At 39.7% G+C, this 18,163-nt stretch overlaps 1 protein-coding gene across 1 annotated transcript in view; it reads right to left on the reverse strand.

Moving 5' to 3' along the window:
- Positions 1 to 8,383: 8,383 nt before the first annotated feature.
- Positions 8,384 to 18,163, reverse strand: part of LOC128423246 (interleukin-6 receptor subunit beta-like) — a 32,034-nt gene continuing 22,254 nt past the window's right edge. The window contains exons 10-16 of the mRNA XM_053408188.1: positions 17,949 to 18,125; positions 16,899 to 17,000; positions 16,111 to 16,257; positions 14,343 to 14,483; positions 13,230 to 13,326; positions 11,900 to 11,981; positions 8,384 to 10,433 (exon numbers count right to left, since the gene is read on the reverse strand). Coding sequence (XP_053264163.1) covers positions 9,738 to 10,433; positions 11,900 to 11,981; positions 13,230 to 13,326; positions 14,343 to 14,483; positions 16,111 to 16,257; positions 16,899 to 17,000; positions 17,949 to 18,125 — 1,442 coding nt within the window. The 3' untranslated portion in view covers positions 8,384 to 9,737. The remainder of the gene's footprint in view (positions 10,434 to 11,899; positions 11,982 to 13,229; positions 13,327 to 14,342; positions 14,484 to 16,110; positions 16,258 to 16,898; positions 17,001 to 17,948; positions 18,126 to 18,163) is intronic.

The raw sequence follows: 18,163 nt of genomic DNA on the forward strand, positions 1-18,163 counted from the left end.
GGAAAATGCCACCTGGCAGCATCTGCTCCTTAGAATGAAGGAGGACAGAACAGACTTGTTAATGAGACTTTTCCTTTTTGCTTCCATGGTATTGATTATTAGCAAGCAGGCTGCACTCGTATTACTTTGAGGATCATTCAAAGAATGTGAGATTATGAGTGTAACAGATGGACAGTTGCTCATCTGCAGGCTTACTTGTAGTTCGTTTGCAAGATTCCAAAAGGGAAGGACTCATTCACTTTCAAAGTTTCTGCAAATTTTGGAGACTTAATCATTTTTTTCTTTTGGTAAAGACCGAAGAGGAACTTAATTACTTAACTTTACATCCTCTTTCTTTCTCTTTTTCCCCTCCCAGGAGAAGACAATGTTGAGAAACTCACCCTCTGAGAAAGAGACACTCAGTGTTTTGAGGGTAGATCCTTGTGGAAAGGATCATGATGAATTACACTTGCTGACCCTTGAAACCTGGTTGAACCAGACTGATGTTACCTCAGACTTCTTGATGGCCAACCATGAGGTTTTGTGCAGTGAAGAACATGAAGCTATAGTACCTCTCGCACAGTCAACCTCTCTGGGGCATGATTTCAGGAATCCACCAATTCCAGCTCAAAAAGTGGATTCTAGAGATTATGGAGATGATGAAGTTCACGATCAGCCAGAGTTGAAGGAGAAAACTGATTTCAACCTATATTTGAAAAACTCGGTCCATACAAGAGAGTTCTTAGGCCAAAATGCAGAAGGAACAAAAGGCCAACCAGTTTTTGTAACAGGACAGTGTTATGTGGCACTGGATGCAGTTAAACTGTTCTCAAAGCCCTGTTCAGAGTAATTTAATGGAGCATGAGACTCTTAATCTCAGGGTCAGGGGTTTGAGTACCACGTTGGGCATTGCAGGGAGTTGGACTAGATAACCCTCGTCTCTTCCAATTCTACAGTTCTATGATTCACTGAAAGAAGCATGATGCTGCTGCTGCTGCTGCCTGAGTCAAGGAGAGTGTTGCAGACTTCGTTTAGCTGTGACCATTATTTAGGACATGAAGTTCTCCGTCCTATTTTCAACTGGCATCAGGCATTTGATGGCTTTCCATGGGCCACTGTTCATTAGCAAAAACGAAGTAGTGTAATTCATATGGAGGCACTATATTTCTCCCCCACATCCTCTGCCCAAAGAAAGAGTGATCAGAGATGGAGGGGGTGGCGATCTCTCTGCATCCCAAACCTCTGTGGCCATCAGAATGTGGGGAGAAAGTCAACTGGGAAGCTTTGACACCACAGGATCGAAAACATATTTTTAAAAATGTTCACAATCCTCAAAGTGTTCTAGAATACCAGAGCACCTTTTAAAAACCCTCTAATGATTTTAATCCTAATATTTCATACCTACCTGGTAAGCATGGGAGCATAGCTGAATAGGCAGGGGGAGGGAATCAAAGCATGTAATTGAAAAGTTAAATGGAATTTACTTCAAAGGAAACAATAATAAACATGGGGCTGTATCCCACAAAGTCATACTCAGCATAGATCTATTGAAGTCAAAAGGCTTAAGTTTCAGTGTGTCTCCTCTGGGTATGACTTTAAAATACCATGGGTTGTATACAACCAAGTAAAAAGAAAAGTAAAAGCATTAAGGACAAAGTTCCTTAGGCAAAAATCCTATTCAAGTGACTGATATGGTACTTTATTTGGATAGATACCAAAACGTACATAGTACAAATATTCCATTGTTTCAATCCACCTTACTGTGGAGTCTTATGTTACTTGGTTTGCATATAGGTAAATGAAAAAACAATGCATTCCACTCCTGTTTCACATTGGCTGTTTGAATCTCATGTTTCTTCTCATATGGGAAGACTTGTCAGGTTTGGCCAAAAATGCTTTTTAGCCAAAGAATTTGAAAACTAGCCAAGTTGTGGCTTCAGCCTTTCCTGTAGGTAGAGGAATCACGACAGCAATCCAACTTCATTCAGCTTACTTGTCCATTTGCAGCTATTTGGCATTATTGGTTGCTAAACCACCAGTTTAATATCTTTAGGGCATATTGCTGAATGTGAAAGCATATTAGGCTTTCCAGAAAGAAAAAGGACAACAGAGAGAAAGAGCTTCGAAAGATCTAGTCAAAATGAGAAGTATGATAGCTATTTCTCCATCCATTATGCAGCTCTTTTTCTATTTCTAGCCCCCCCCCCAGCCAAACCCTTTGTGGAAATACAGGGCCCATGCATACCAATTACAGCATGTAGACCAGGATTTTGGAACTTCTAGCCTTCTGTATGTTGCTAGAATCTAACTCTCTACACCCCCCAACAATGTGGCCAGAGGTCACCAGCATCTTCAGCACCACAGGTTCTCACACTTCTGATGAAGATAATATGAGCGCCAAGCCAAGTTCTGTATCATTTTTTGTATTTTGCAGACTGCCTAGCATACTGTTGGTGGTAGGTGTTCCTAATACAGCAGCAAGGTGCAAGCAGATGTTGAGTGGGTGAAATGAGACAGTATCACAAATAAACTTCGTAGATTATAATCCCCCACAATTGCTGTTAGTTGTCCAAACAGATGCTGAAATGATGAGCAAAGGAAGGGACTTGGAATTTGTTCCATCGCATTTCCAAATCAGGTGATCACAACTACCAAAGCTGACCACACCAGCCACTTTTAGAGGTTAAGCACATGGCATGCAATCAGCTGTGGTGATGACCTGGGTTCTAGGGAAACCAAAAAGCCTTTTTATCCACCTACGCCCTAGCCAGGAGATCTACATGCCCTTTCTACATGGCAGCCCTTTGTCGGTATTCCAATATGGTAGAAGTGCTTCTTTTGGCATCTAGACAGGTTGTACCTGCCCCTACTGCTCCACGCAGGAAGGTGTGAATGGGGATTGTAAGCCTGTTAAACTGCAGTCTGAATTCCTGATCCGGGGGAGGGCTTTCATTGCATTCAGCCTAAGAGGCTTACAAGCCCCTTTTAAATTGTGTGAAAGTCAGATGTGGAACTGGCATGGACAGTCTCTGCTCACACAGTTAATGAATGCCTGACTAGTGCTTCAGTGGCTTAAGACCCCAGTCTCCATCTGTCAATGGAAACAATAGTGATGTACACTACAGATTTACTGTGAGGACAAACATCGAAATTATTAACAAACATGGTATATATTAAAATGCTGCATAAATTGTTCATATACAAAGCATTGATATAAGATACATGAACAAGATCAAATTTGTAAATATTGGTGTGAGACTTGTCATTTAATGTACCATCCTACTCTGAGCTGCTGGAAAAAAATGCCAATTAAAGCATTCAGTGGTCTGCTAAATTCTAGATGGCTTTGTTATGAAGTTGCAAGTGATGGGAGAGCATATGTTTCAGCCCTGAGTAACAAGTGAGACTGGAGTGAAGTGAATAGGAGTGGAGTTCAATCTTTCAAGGACATCGTGAAACATTCCATTTCATGAACAGAATGTGAGTATACTGTGATTAGTTCAGGCAACCAGTGGTAATAGAAAAATGCCAGTTTTTCATCTTAACCTCACTTTTGCCTGATAACTCACACAGGGTTTGCCTGTTTCCAACTCTTCTCATTGCTAGTGTCTGTGCAATTGTTGACTTTGCAGCTCTATTGTGAAGCAAGATAATACAGTATAGCATTAGGACATAGACTAGTCATTGCTAGATTTTTTTGTGGCAGAGTGGGAAATTGGCTCAGTAAAACATTAGAGGTTCTACCCACACCATACATTTAAGACATTCTTATGCCACCTCAACAGTCATGGCTTCCCCCAAAGAAACATGGGAGCTGTCGTTTGCCCTTCACAGATCTCTTAGTTCACAAGATTCTTTGAGAGAAGCCATGACTATTCAGAGTATGGTGTGGATGTGACAAATTTCTATGGATGCTCCTTTTTGTTACCAAATAAATTAAAATGGTTCCAGGCCATCAGTTTTGTACTTCCGTGACATGGGCATAATGGCTAGTTGCACTAAAGACACGCAAGTCCTGTGTGACATCTTAGAGAAGATTTAATGTTGTTGTAAACTATTCCTGTTACTTCCCCCTCTGTGAGCTCCAAGGGAGGAGGACAATATATGTTAGGCATTCATCTTCAGATTGCTTTCCAGACTTTGTCTTTTTCTGGACACCAGGGAAAAGGAAGGTGATTACTGTAGCTCAGGCTTTCAGATTCAAGGAAGAGGCACAGCTCTGCAAGTCTTGAGGAACCTTTTCAGTATCTCTGGTAAGTCAAGCTATGTTGTTATACTTGTACAGCCCGTTTTCGGAAGCATACTTGACCACCGAACCCATCCTAGTTCCTACAAGATGGTAGAATACAAATACCGTAGATTCCGGCATATAAGGTGACTTTTTAACCACGGAAAATAGGTTAAAAAGTCGGGGGTCACCTTATATGCCGGGTATAAGGTGGGTGGGCTCCGCGCCAGGAGAAAGCCACCCAGCGAGGAGTCTGCCGCCCGCCGCGGAAGCAGCAGTGGGCAGGCTCAGCTCTGCACCGGGCAGCTTTCTCCCGGTGCGGAGCTGCCTGGTGTATTAGGTGACTGGGCATATTAGACGACCCCCCCCCCCGCAAATTGCAGCTGAGATAGCCAACCTTACAAGTGTTGTAGTTCACAACTTCCATCTCTTAACTCTTGGCCATGCTGGCTGGGTTGAGGAGTCCACAACAGCAGGAGAGCATCATGTTGGCTACCTTGCATGCCATCCTATGTTTCCCCCATACTTTTAATAACTGGACCAGTTCCTTTTTCTGGATTAAAATTTGAGGTAGCCTTCACACTCATGAGTTTCTTAATCAGTAAACAATGCCTGTGCTACAGATTCTAACTCAGCTGTAGCACAGACCACCTCAGTGAAGCCCACTGCATCCTTGTTCTCTCCAATTGATGTTGCTACCCATATAGTGGCAGAGAAGGGATCAATGCTTTGAATGTCAATCTGCTTTAATGGGCAGAGGTGGCTGCATCAAACAGGTGAGAGTTTTCCAAAATATTTCTCTTCCAGCACAGCAGTATATATGGACCTACAGTTTTGTAGCCACTGCACTAATGAATATAATGTAACAAAACAAACACAAAGCAAAACACTACTGGGAAATACTGAGAAACAAAAAGACAACTTTTAATTATGACTTCATAGTCTTATGCAGCTAGAAAAGCAACATACACATACAACATACGGTACTCCAAAAACACTGACGGCTACACAAATAGATATGTTAACAATAGTTTGCATAACACTGTGAGGATGACAAACATGCATCTATATAGAGATGAGAATGGGTATCAGATGTTCTTATATAAGGGATGGCCAAGGGCTTGTTTAGGCTAGCCGTTGGCTACATGTCAGTGGTTAGTTGGGAGCTGAATTGACTGTCAGTTGACCTGAAACAACTGTCCAAGATATTCTGGGAATTGCTCCAGGCATGCCTGAAAGATGTTTGCACAGCTTTCCTTTTTTTTAGTGGAAGGTTGTCTTCACTAAAGTGTGACCTATTGAAGTTGAGTGGCTGCAACTTCAAGACTGTGCCTTATCTTTGAGATTTTCTCTTGCATTTGTATGGTCTTGGTTGAAACAGGTCACATCTAGCCATGCCAGACAGGAAGTAGGAAGTACATCTTAGTTAATTGCCCCAGACAAGAACCTTCCTTCTAGAATACAGATATTAGTCATGTGAATGATTGTAAATGGTTGTATCAAGCTGCAGCACAGACAGGTCCCGATGAAAAATTAAGCACTGTGTGCATTACTGTGAGTTAACAATCAAAAGGCGTTTATGAACCTTTACCAGATATGTCTGGAGCAGTAAGCTACAATACAGATGTTCAGCATCAAATTTTCACAGCTGTTTTGAAATCAAATGAGGTTTCCAACTTTTCTGCAGACTTAAAAGACAAAGTTCTCCAGCTAACATTCCATCCAGCAGTCAGAACAGAGCATGGTATACCTCCATACATTTTGTTGGTCCATCACTTTAGCTAACAAGCAACATAAGGAGGCAGTATTAGGTGAGAAAGAGACATGGGTAGCATATTACATAGGATGGAATGCATGTATCAGCATAAACTGTTAATGTATTTGTACTATCCCTGCAACCAGCCTATGTACAAATGCTATACAGAGTTAGGGAATGCATTGCTCCAGAACATCTGAACCCAGAGCTTGTATGAAGGTCTTTGTTGTTTCACCCCACTGACACCAAATGCAAGCAAGGCATCCATGTGCAAGTCCTACTGAACTCAGCCTTAATTCTGAGTATTTAAGAACAGAATCTGGTTTAAATCCATGCATGATAAAGTAAACCACAGTGTTTAATTATAAGTCACACTTAATGCCACATTAGTTTGAATTTTATGAACAAAATTACATGTATGTAGAATTTTATTACATAACAATTCTATCTCTCACAAAGGAATGGGTAATACTTAACCTTAAAAAAGGTTTACATTTTTATTTCAGCTTGCTTCAGAACTCTGGTTTAAAAACAGGCGTTCAGGTTTTTTTGGTTTTGTATTTTTTGAAAGCAGTGCTTTAAGGTCAATTTCTGCAGTGTGGCTTTCTCAATACAGAAAATAAGCATGTCACATGTGAAATCTCCCCCACAAAGATACATATATATATAGCATGTAAATAACCTTTTACCTTACATTGCCTGTTAACTGGATTCAGGCAATTTAGTGTTGACATGCCTGAGGAAGATGTTAGGTGCTATTTTTTACTGTCACAAATCAGCTTTTGGTGTGGCCAAATGAAGCAAAATCTCAAAACCCTCTTTTCAACATTAGACTGGTGTATTAAATACACAAAGGCAGGAGTAAACTGAATTGTGGGAGCTTCCTCTTCCCAAGAGTTCATCTTGCCTTCAACCACCAGGTGGAACTAAAGCCCAACTTTCACAGGCAATGGGCGATTGGACATTTCCTCTCTGCACACCAGAAAAGCTTCAGAAGTTAAATCCCACTGGTTTCAATGGAACTAGGAAGTGTGCATAGGATTGCTAACTTAAGGCTAGAATTCTGATTTCATACACACCTGGGAGCTTATTTTTAAGTAGACATGTATAAGATTGCACTGTTAGTGGCATTGATTTGATTGAGACAGCCCCTCCCAAATAAATGTCAAGACAATACTCTGTGTTCTGCATAACAAATCACCAAGAGGGATAGCACATTTAGAGTACCAGAGAAGGAAAACAATTTATAGCTTGCCTTTCTTTCATTATGGAACCCAAGGCAAGGCACACATGACTCTTAGGTAGTCCCCATTCAGGACAGAGCAGACCTAAACCTACTAAGCTTTAGCAAGGTATAGTTCCATGTTGTCTCATACCATACCCTGTGACAAACTTTTGAAAATGCTCAATAAAACTTTTCATGAGTACTTCCACTGAAGAACTATTTTTTAATTTTATTTTAAAATATTTTTAAATTTTGGTGAGGTAAGCTTGCCAAAGGAAAGGTGAAGTCTAAACTTCAAACAACGTGTTTTAAACTATATTTAACTGTAATGAAGTAAGGTGATTGTAGAACTAAATTGTCTGTGTTGGAGACTAACATGAAGACAGACAGCTCAATCAATAAAATGGGATTCTGACACTTCTGATACCATACAAGAAGACTGTATTATGGTCACAACAGACTGCTTTTGCCACTGAGAAACTTACATTTATTTTACTGAGGCCTGTGTAGGACAAGTTCAAAAAGCACAATGGGGCTTACTCCCAGGTAAGGTGTTAGGATTGCGGGTTTAATTAAGCACCCAGAACACTATTCACAGTGTTAACTTTGCTTTCCCCCAAAATAAATCTTGGGAAGATTTGTTTCTGAAAAATAGAAAAATCACAATAAACTATGGACTGAATATTGTTGGCATTCATTACATTTTTAGAGCACTGGATGAAGTATAACTGCATCATAAAAGTGGCATTAAGGAGCCATGCACTACAAGCAGGTGAAGAGTAAATCTATTAAGGTAAAGGTAAAGGTACCCCTGCCCGTACGGGCCAGTCTTGCCAGACTCTAGGGTTGTGCGCTCATCTCACTCTATAGGCCGGGAGCCAGCGCTGTCCGCAGACGCTTCCGGGTCACATGGCCAGTGTGACAAGCTGCATCTGGCGAGCCAGCGCAGCACACGGAACGCCTTTTACCTTCCCGCTGGTAAGCGGTCCCTATTTATCTACTTGCACCCGGAGGTGCTTTCGAACTGCTAGGTTGGCAGGCGCTGGGACCGAACAACGGGAGCGCACCCCGCTGCGGGGATTCGAACCGCCGACCTTTCAATCGGCAAGTCCTAGGCGCTGAGGCTTTAACCCACAGCGCCACCTGCGTCCCTGTAAATCTATTAGCTCAACATTAAAAAAAAAAAGTCTGGAGGTGGTTATGGCACAAATTCATTATTATAATTTATGAACTCCAAGAACATTGCTGTAATCAATTGTTTTTATAGAAGAAACCCTTAAAACATTAAAATGTGTTTTACAGCTATTCATTCTTAAGAGACTGGCTGGCTGATCTTCATAGCCACCAATTACAGTGCAAGAGCTTATAAAGTAAAAGCCACTGAGATTTCAAAACACAATCACTACCATAGTTAAATTGTTGAGGAAGAATCAAATTAACTTTTATTTCCTGTTAAAACAATTGTAGTACTTTTGGATTGCTTCAAAAATCAGCCTCAACTTAATGATTTTATATTAAATACAAACAGAATCTGCAAGAAATGTTTCTAGATTTATTCATTGGCGAAAGAGAAAACCCTCCATGCAGAGTGCCAATATTGCAGTTCTTCAAGATGTCTTTGTGGGTCCGCCATGGCTATGCAGTTTTCTTCTGCTCTACGAATTAATAATGGCAGCAGGGAATACTTGAACCTGGCATTGGCAGTCAGAAAGAGCAGTGGACTTTCCCCCTTAAAAACACACTTACTATATAACTTCATTATCTATTATTAAATATGTTTACTTCACCCAAGTCTATCCTGATAAAAAGCAAAAAAGTGCACTTATAAGTGCACAGGTTATGAGTTCTAAAAGTGTTTAAACGGCAGTAGATTTGGCTCAATTTGCAAGACAGGAAGGGTATGAAATACTGGCATTTGACGTTAATAGTATTTTGATAGTCATGATTCATGTAAATATCTCACTCCACTGGCTTGTAGTTCTTGACTGGCAAGGAGGGCACATTTCCAAACGAAGTGTTTCTGGTCCATTAATCTGGGAATATTAGATGCCATCTAATATTTTGATTCTGCCATAGGTTTGGCCACAGATTTGGTCTCCAGATTATTTTTAAAGCACAGTTGTTCCAGTATAAAACACTGTACTTTTACAAAGCTGACAACAAAGTTGATGAAAAGAGCACATTTCATAATATAATACACTAATCTCTTCATCCTGTAAGAAGGTATTCACAGTCAGTCTCCATCTCTATGCCTTTACCTCTAACAAAACGAGGTGTGTTCCATTTTACTTTAAAAGAAGTGTGATGCCCCAGAAGAAAACTGAATGGCAACTAATTTGCCTGAGAAGTTGAGTGACATGTAGTGTGTGAAGGAATATTTCTGCAAAAACGGGTGGAAACTTCCAACTTAAATCAAAGTCCGCAAACCCATGTTGTCCACGTTTTCTTCCATAAATGAACCTGAACTGTTCAGCAGAAGCAAGATTAAAAAAACAGTTTAACTTATCAGAACCAATAATGTAACAGTATCTACTGGTGGCAGTGTCTCCTCACTGGGGCATATAACCACCCTGCTTTACAGTCTGTGGTAAGTAACACTTTGGGACCTCATCCTCTGTCACTGCATTTGTTCTCATTGTTTCAAACTCTGCAGCTAGTCCTTTGGGGCTTGGGTGGAAAGCACCTGCTAAGGCAACATCATGTTCATCTGGGCCAGAGCTACACATTTGCAAAGTCTGAGGTCCAGCAGCATCTTCCTCATTTATTGGAGAAATCTGTTTTGCCCCATCCAAATGAGGCTCATCCGTGACTGTATCATCGTTATTACAATTCTGTTTGAAATAGCGATGTCTTGGTGTTGAGTTGTTGCTTCCCAGCACTGGCGGATCTTCAGGCCTCTCCTCCGAGTCTAGTAGAGGCTGCGTTGACTCAGACCTTGAAAAGACTTGGACTGAAGGTATCTGGTCCCGGTAGCCATTGGGTACAACAGTTGAATACTGCACAGTGCTGGAAGTATTTTGAGCAGGTTCGCCTTCATCGCTGTCAGAAACGCTTTGTCGAGGAGAAGACATGCAGGATGACCCCCCTATACCACTGCTGTGCCCTTCGGAGGCATTTTTCTCCTTTCTAAGCAAGTCAAAAGGCTTAGGATCCTGTTCGGAAAATGACTTCTTGTCAATTTCAACCACACTGACATCAGTAAAGCTGCCTTCTGGATATATCTGATCTTTGGAATGATGAAAATGCTAAGGAAAAAAACACAGATTTAATTAATGCTACCTTTAAATGATGCAACTTGATTAACTATGTTCAGGATCTATATTATGCTGTCATTAGCATGCACTCAAAAAGCCTTCTAGGACTTATAGCTACTTGAACAGCGAGTTAGTGCAGCTCCAATTCAGTCTTTTGGCTTTAACGCCCTCTCGCCTAAATACTGAATTATTCAAAGTTCACAACAGTGCTACTGCCGTATTTGCATTATTCCCCAAACATGGTTCAAAAGGTTCTGTATATAAAATTGGATTCTCTCCAGGATAGCAAATTAATTATTTCTACTTAAAGGATTAAAAATATTAAGTTTCTTCCATGTTTTCTATCATGTAAGGATTTTTTTTAATTGAGAAACTTACCACTTACATTTTTGTATACAGTCAATATATTTGTCTGACATTTTGGTTTACTGATACAAAAATGCAACAATAATTCCCTCTTCCACAACTTTTCAAATGAGAAGTGCTGGAGCTTGCATCTAACTGGGTATTCCTTTTTATTTTTCATCTTTAAATCTCAATACATGAGAGTTTGTTGTAGCAATCTCCACGTTCCCTAAAAGAGTAGGCAGATTTCAAGCCTGCAGGATCTTGGATTTTTCTCAGACCCCACAGATCCACCAGCTGGAGCCAAGCACAATTCAGTGGATTAGAAAGAGGGGCAGAGGTGTTCTTAGAATTGAAGACGAGAGCACCTCTGAGTGCCTCTCAGCCCAAGAATTTTTCATTACCAGAAAGGAGCTCTCTATTCCAAATCCCCCCCCGAGCTTTATTTCAGCAGTGTTATCCAAAAGGAAAAGTTGCTTTCTGATCTCCAGCCGTTTGCAGCAACATCAGTAATCTTCTAAAAACTATCCAAAGATCTACCTGAAATTCGTTATCTATCTTCTGTTCACCTCTGCCCTAAAGGCATTCATATTTATTACTTCAAGGGTGCAAGAGTGCACCTGGCGGTGAACACTCGTTCTGGTCCTAATATCTGAAATGCCCTTTTTCCTTAAGTGTCAAGTTATTATTCCCCTTCTTTCTGTACTTGTAGCAGAGGTCAAGTGCCAAGAAGCCACTCTCCACTCATATTTTCCCTCGCAATACAACACTTTTTCAGCTACTAATTTCTGGAGCAACTTGTAACATCTCTACACTTTTCTGAAGACTCAGTTTTGGTTTCTGTTAATGCAAGTCCTGTTTTAAACAGAAAGTCACAGTTACTGTTGGACTATGAAGAATTTTTGTGATACTCATATCCCAAGAATGGATGCTATTAAATTCCACAATAAAATACGTTATTTCTAGCCTGTTTTCACTTCCCTTTCCCAACCATTACTATCCTTTTGCTTAGGACAGTTGCATCCTACTGCCACATTAGTGGTTTAACTGAAAAGGCAGCATACAAATAAACAATGATGAAGACGACAAAGTACTTCAGTTTTTGTTTTTACCTTTGATGGTGTTTGTGGTGACCACTGGGCAATAACACTCTTAGAAGGATCAGGCACGTTAGGCCAGATGTGCTTCTTGATGCTGGCAAAGGATCAAGAGACAAGTCATTGCATTGCAATTGCAAGTGCCTACTGATAAAACTTACACCGATGTTAAGCTCCAACTTTCAGATTCTTAATGTTATGATTTTTGAGCTCTGTATATAGGTGAGCAGGGATCCTGTGGTCTTGGCCACACCTTGTGAATAGGGGAAAAGATTATGCAGACAGAAGATGTTTCAAGTATTCTAGGTCTGATGCTAGATCTGGAAAACCACTGCCAGCCTCTTTCAGCTTCACAGTGAGGGCAGCTCCGACTGAGAAAAGGAAGCCAGGAGAGACTTGCACTGGGCCAGGTTGGAATGTTTTCCTTACTTAGCATCACTATGGCTGTAAAAGGAAGGAGCAACAAGGCCCCAAAACTACAAAAGTCTGTTTTCTTTCTTTCTAAACAAATGCATGCAATCCATGACACAACCAAGAAGGTTCTGTTCCACAGCCCAGCCAGATGCACTGCTCCATGTGCCATCTCCATAGGAGGCGTGGCTGGCTAGGATATGGAACGGCCTTCGCTGCTGCAGCACCCTAGCTGTGGAACATTCGCTTAAAAGGAGATAACTGTACTCCCCCACTCCAACAATGTTTAGGCAGGTGGGTTAAAACTAAAGGATTCGGACTTGCTTTAATTCCAACCACGTTGTGAATCTGCTCATCAGCTGTTTTAATGCTATGAACTGTCTTGAGGGTACTTTCAAGAGCTGAAAGGTAATATGTAAATTATTACACACACACACACACACACACACACCTAAAATATGAGAAGTGTTACAAATTCTTTCTGTAGGATTACAAAAAGCAGGGGTGGGGAATGTCAGGCTCAGGGCCTGAATGTGAACATGGGATCCACCCCAAGCTATACCCCTTTCCCTGACCCTGTGCTCTCCACTGCTGTTGCCTGGCTGGTACATGCCCTTGAATTGTGATAGTTGCCCTTGCTTGCCTGGATGGAGAGATATGAGTGTACAAAGTTCTGCCATTTGCATGGCTGCAATGTAGCCTATTATCCAAAGAACAACATCTGTTTCTCTGGCATTTTGTCTCCACCAGTGTCAAGCAGCAGCCCCTCCCTGCCCCAAGACTGCCCATGAGGAAATGCAGCCCTGAGGTTGGGGAAAAAAAATCCAAGTCCCAGTTTAACAAATCAGAGCAAACTCAGAACTTTTGCCTAATACCTCTTTCAGTGTTAATACAGCATATTATCCATGCAATGTACTGAAATAAGGATGCTTACCTATCTCGTTTGTTGAAGCAAAATAATACACCTAAAAGAGTAAATAGCAGGATTGCTAGGCACACAGGGACAACAATTGCTTCAATTTCTCCTTCCGCTAAAAGGTAAAAGACAAAATGTTAGATGTTTTTAATACCTTCCTAAAATTGCTGTGCTTAGTACAACCATATTTTAAAATCATATGAAATCCATTAGTATAAAGTAAGTCTTTCAGAACCTGACCCTAGTCTTCTTTGCTTGAGAAAAAAAAAGTTTAAATGATTTAGATGAGGTTTAAGGCATAATAAGCAAATTCTTCTATTTTGTTACACTTTTGCCCTACTTAAAAATAAATAATAAGGCAAAGCCTAAGGTGACTAACAATAAAATCCAGAACAAAAAGTAACTGATCCACACAAAATAAGCAGTAATACAATTAAAATATCAAAAGAAAGGAAGATTAGATTTAAAACGTAAGAAAGGACAACTAATTGAGAACATGAATTACAGTAATATGGCAGAACAAATCCACCCTGGCAGGCCAAATGCCCACTTACATAAGGGCTTTGCCTGCCAACAGAAGGCCATCAACAAGGGGGCTAGGTCTATGAGCCTCCGCTGTAAGGAGTTCCAAAGCCTGGATACAGCCACTCAAAAAACCCTCTCTTAAGTATGTGAAGATAATGTAAAAAGGTATCTCTAGGTAATATGCAGAGGTGAGAAAACATGTAATATTGACCCATCTTAATTCATGTTTTCAGTGAGTGTCCATCCAACCTGTGTGGTGTGATGCCACCTAGTGTCCAAAGACAGGGAATGCACTCAGTCAATGCACAGGTATTCTATTCCTTCCAGTTCTTTTAAGCGGATGCTTTGACTTCAAGTGCCATTTCAGTCATTGGGCACTAGATGGCATCACATGATGAATGGACAGCCACCAAAGCCACCTTTCAGATGAGACCAATGGTTGCTTTTGATGATTAAGTGAGGGTTATCAAGTGTGGAATACACAGTCCCAGAGTACTACTTAAGGTTAAACGAAGTATGAAACTAGACATGTGGCACTACCAACTCATACTAGGTCCTGAGCAGTTCAACAATTAAACATATTAAACATTTTATGTAAGAACTTACCAAATTTCTTTGTAGTAAATGTAAAAGCGGGGCCCCTTTTCCCTCCGTTTTTTGTGTATGCTGCTACTTGCACCATATATAAAGTGTCACTTGATAAGGACGACAGTGGGTACTCCGTTTTAGAAGGGTCCACAAACACAACTGGAAATGAAAATCACCCATTTGATATGCATTATATAAAACAGTAGACAGCTCTTGTATTAACACTATACAAGCAAAACCAGTTTTACCCATGAGTTATAATTTTCATGATTCAAATAAAAAGAAAATGTGAAGACTGTACTTCAACTTGCATGCCTGGTATATAAAACTCTTCTATAACACCTCTATCACCAAATAAGCAGTACTTGTTTCAAGTTCAATACTCTACTAGAAAAGAAGTGAAAGTGTAAACAGAGATCTTGTTAGAAGTTTGTGACCTTCATTTCAATAAATTAAAAATTTAAAGGAAGTGTAAAATAATGTATGTTTCACTTTCTTTAAGATCAAACTTCAAAAGTGTTTTTAAACAAAAATATTTAACACACCAATAATGAAGTTTGCTCTGAGAACACTGGTTCTACAAAATGCTAAGCACTTAGTGTTATGTGAGCAGAAGCAAGTTTCAGCCTCATGTATTCTCCCCCCCCCCACTTCCTTCTCCAGACATGACTACAAGAAGACCGGAAACATCCCCTCCAGTTTTTTTTTAAACTAACCGAAATATCATTAGACCTGAACTGGTGAAACTCGTTAGTTAAACTATACAAACCAAGATCAGGAACCACAATTTGATCTTAGTTTGTTTTTAACAAATTATATGTTACACCAACCAGCATTTCCGTTGTTTAGAAACAATGATAAACCTAAGTTTCTTTAAAACATGAAGTGCTTTCAAACCCTTTGCAGTCAACACTGGAGAAGAGGAGAGCGATCACCCATGGCTTGCTTGTGTTTCTGCTTATCCATGTAGTACAAAACCATGGTTTAATGTTACTTCTGAAGCAGGCCACAAGCTCCCCCTTCTTTCTGCAGGTGTGGAGAAACCCTCCTCTCTATCAAATGAAAAGGTTTGAAGAAACTCCAAGGCATAAATCTATGAAAAAGTATTTGCTGAGATACCTTACTATCTTGGCAAATGGGCATGTTCTCCATTTATCTTTCGGGGCTGTGGTAGAGCACATGGGAGGAGGGTAAGATATTTAGATTATGCTACTCATTAGTCAAAATGAGCAGCTGGTGCTGTGCACAAAAGGCTGCAGAAAAGTCAGCAAGCACTCAGATGCTTTAATGCCTAATGACTTTCCAGTGCCCCACTATTCAAGAGGTATCCTCTGCATTCTACATCAACTGCAACCTCCAGATCACCAAAACAAGCTCACATAGAGCATATTATGCTTGTCAGGATATGAAAGCTTGAAGAGCTTTTTATATATTTCACGGAAGTTGTAAAAGGCTAAAAGAGAGCTGACTCAGTAATTGGAAGGAAGTGTACTTAATTTATGACTGAAAGTTCCTATAGATCACAGTCAAAAGGAATGATTTTTTAAAAGAAAAAAACTGTTCCCAGAAATATGAGCCAGCAAAAAACATATGCATAATGAGGTATAGCAATTACTACACTTGTGCCACATCACTATACATTATGATGCTGCTGCAGACATAAATGCTAACTTAAAATGTCTGGAGTTTGGGTAGAGAAAAAGGCAAAGTAAGTCTTAAAATACCTTTAGAAAAAGTAATCTCAGTTGAATCATATATTTATACATGATAAGCAAAACTCAATTACCCGTTTCATTTCCAGTAGCTGTTCTGTAAATTATATTGTAGTATTTGATAAATCCATTCTGTTCTTCTACTGAAAGAGGTTCCCATTCAATAAGGGCATCAGTTTTTCCAACTTTTGCTGTGCGAACAGTGGGACCTATAGCAGGTGCTATTAGTGGAAAATATTGAAAAATTAATTTTGAAGAGCAAATTCTAGATAATTGCTTATCTTTTAAGTTTGTTATATTAAAATGCTGTTTTTTCTGTTTTAATATGGAACAAGCCTGAAGGTATACTGGTAAATGACATACTATATCTGATTGTATTGTAAGAAAAGAAGAACCTTTAATTTTCAAAGTCTATATTTTGTTGAGATTTCTAAGAAATTATTATAATAACAAAGACAACAAGATTTGCATAATAAGAGCCCGTATATTAATAACTATGTACAGAGAAGTAAAAAGTAAAAAAACCCTCCCATTTAAAAAGTATAGGCCATTTATCACAGATTTTCATAAATATTTCCAGAGCAAAGGGGAGAGGAGCACATGAGTAAACACTAGATCACTAGTCACGTCAGAAGAAAGCTAAAGACTCTGGAGGTTTCTTTCTTTACTTATCACATTAAAAATAGAAACCATATGACCACATGAATCTGGTTTGGCCAACCCTTAAGCTAGCTGCACAATGCGAGTTAATTTCTTAGAAAACACCATCTGCCCAATGCAGTCATGCCACCTATTGATGCAGAAGTCCGAAGACGTTTTTGGCTACCGTCATGCAAGAGAAATTCTGGTGCTTTAAACGTACCATCTTCTTCAAGGTATGCTTGTATTGATCTTTCTTCTCCTTGACCATTTGAATATAATGGATACACACTTATTTTATAGCTTTTCCGTGGCTTTATGCCTCCTAAGGAAATAATTTTAAAAATCAGATTTGCATATTCTCAAATATATAGATCCACCGACATTTCCATTTTGAACACTAGTTCATCAATTTCCTCCATACCTTTAATCAAATCCCTTCATTTCCACTCCAGCAGCGTTTTCAGCCGAAGAGTGGGGTACAAATACTCTAAACACCTGGAAAGTCAGCTGAACAGCCTAGAAGCTATTCTAAAATACATCTGAATGAATCTTGGATGCTATACAGGACATGCTGGCAAATGATTGTGCAAATGTTTCATACTTATTCTCTATCTGAAATGTCTAAAAGGGAACTTTTTGGGGTTGCGATGACCAAGCTATCCATGGGTGGGGACAGAACAGCATTCTCCACAAAAATCTTTGAAGCTACCTAGTAAATGCAGTGTTAGAGAGTTTCTTAACTATACTGGAAAACTGTAATCCTGAAGAAACTAAATGTACTCTTGGCATAGCTGCAACACCCAAGGTCTGTTTTCCCATCTGTTGTTAGTGTAGCTACTGAGCTCTGTTGTCTCTCTTGCAGGCTTCAATATGTTCCCTTGACACAAAAGGTATGAGAAGCAGGATCACCTCTGGACTATGATGAAAGGGAGACTGATTTTATTCAGAGTTCAGTCATTGGCAAAGAAGGGCACACACACTGATAGACTTCACAAAAGGACAAAACTGGCATGATGTAACATTGAATTCATCTCTCTCAACCTATAAAAAGTGCCCTAAAGGAATTCCTCCCCATGTGTGACAGGAGCTTAGAGACTCACTAAAAATATCAGATATTACAGACATATTTATATTTCTTTTATATTTAAAAAGATGTCAAATTACAAGTGCCTTTTTATCTAAAAAAACCCCAAAATCACATTTCTTTAAGGTATAAAAAAAGTTTGCATACTCTACAAATATCCAAGAGTTTATAAATATTGAGAGTTACCTCTTAAAAATGTGCGATTTTTCGTTCCAGACTCCTGTTGCCATTCACTAGCACATGTCAAATTGTCACACTCTTCATACCATTCAATTATGTATCTATTAACATCAGTTTTAGGAGCTATCCACTCTACCCAGAGCTTGCCATCTTTAGGAAATGCTGTAAGATTTTTCACAGGAGCTGAAATGACCATAAACATACTGTTAAATTAGTATTTT

The sequence above is a fragment of the Podarcis raffonei genome, chromosome 11 (assembly GCF_027172205.1).
Source record: "Podarcis raffonei isolate rPodRaf1 chromosome 11, rPodRaf1.pri, whole genome shotgun sequence".
Classification (NCBI taxonomy): Eukaryota; Metazoa; Chordata; class Lepidosauria; order Squamata; family Lacertidae; genus Podarcis; species Podarcis raffonei.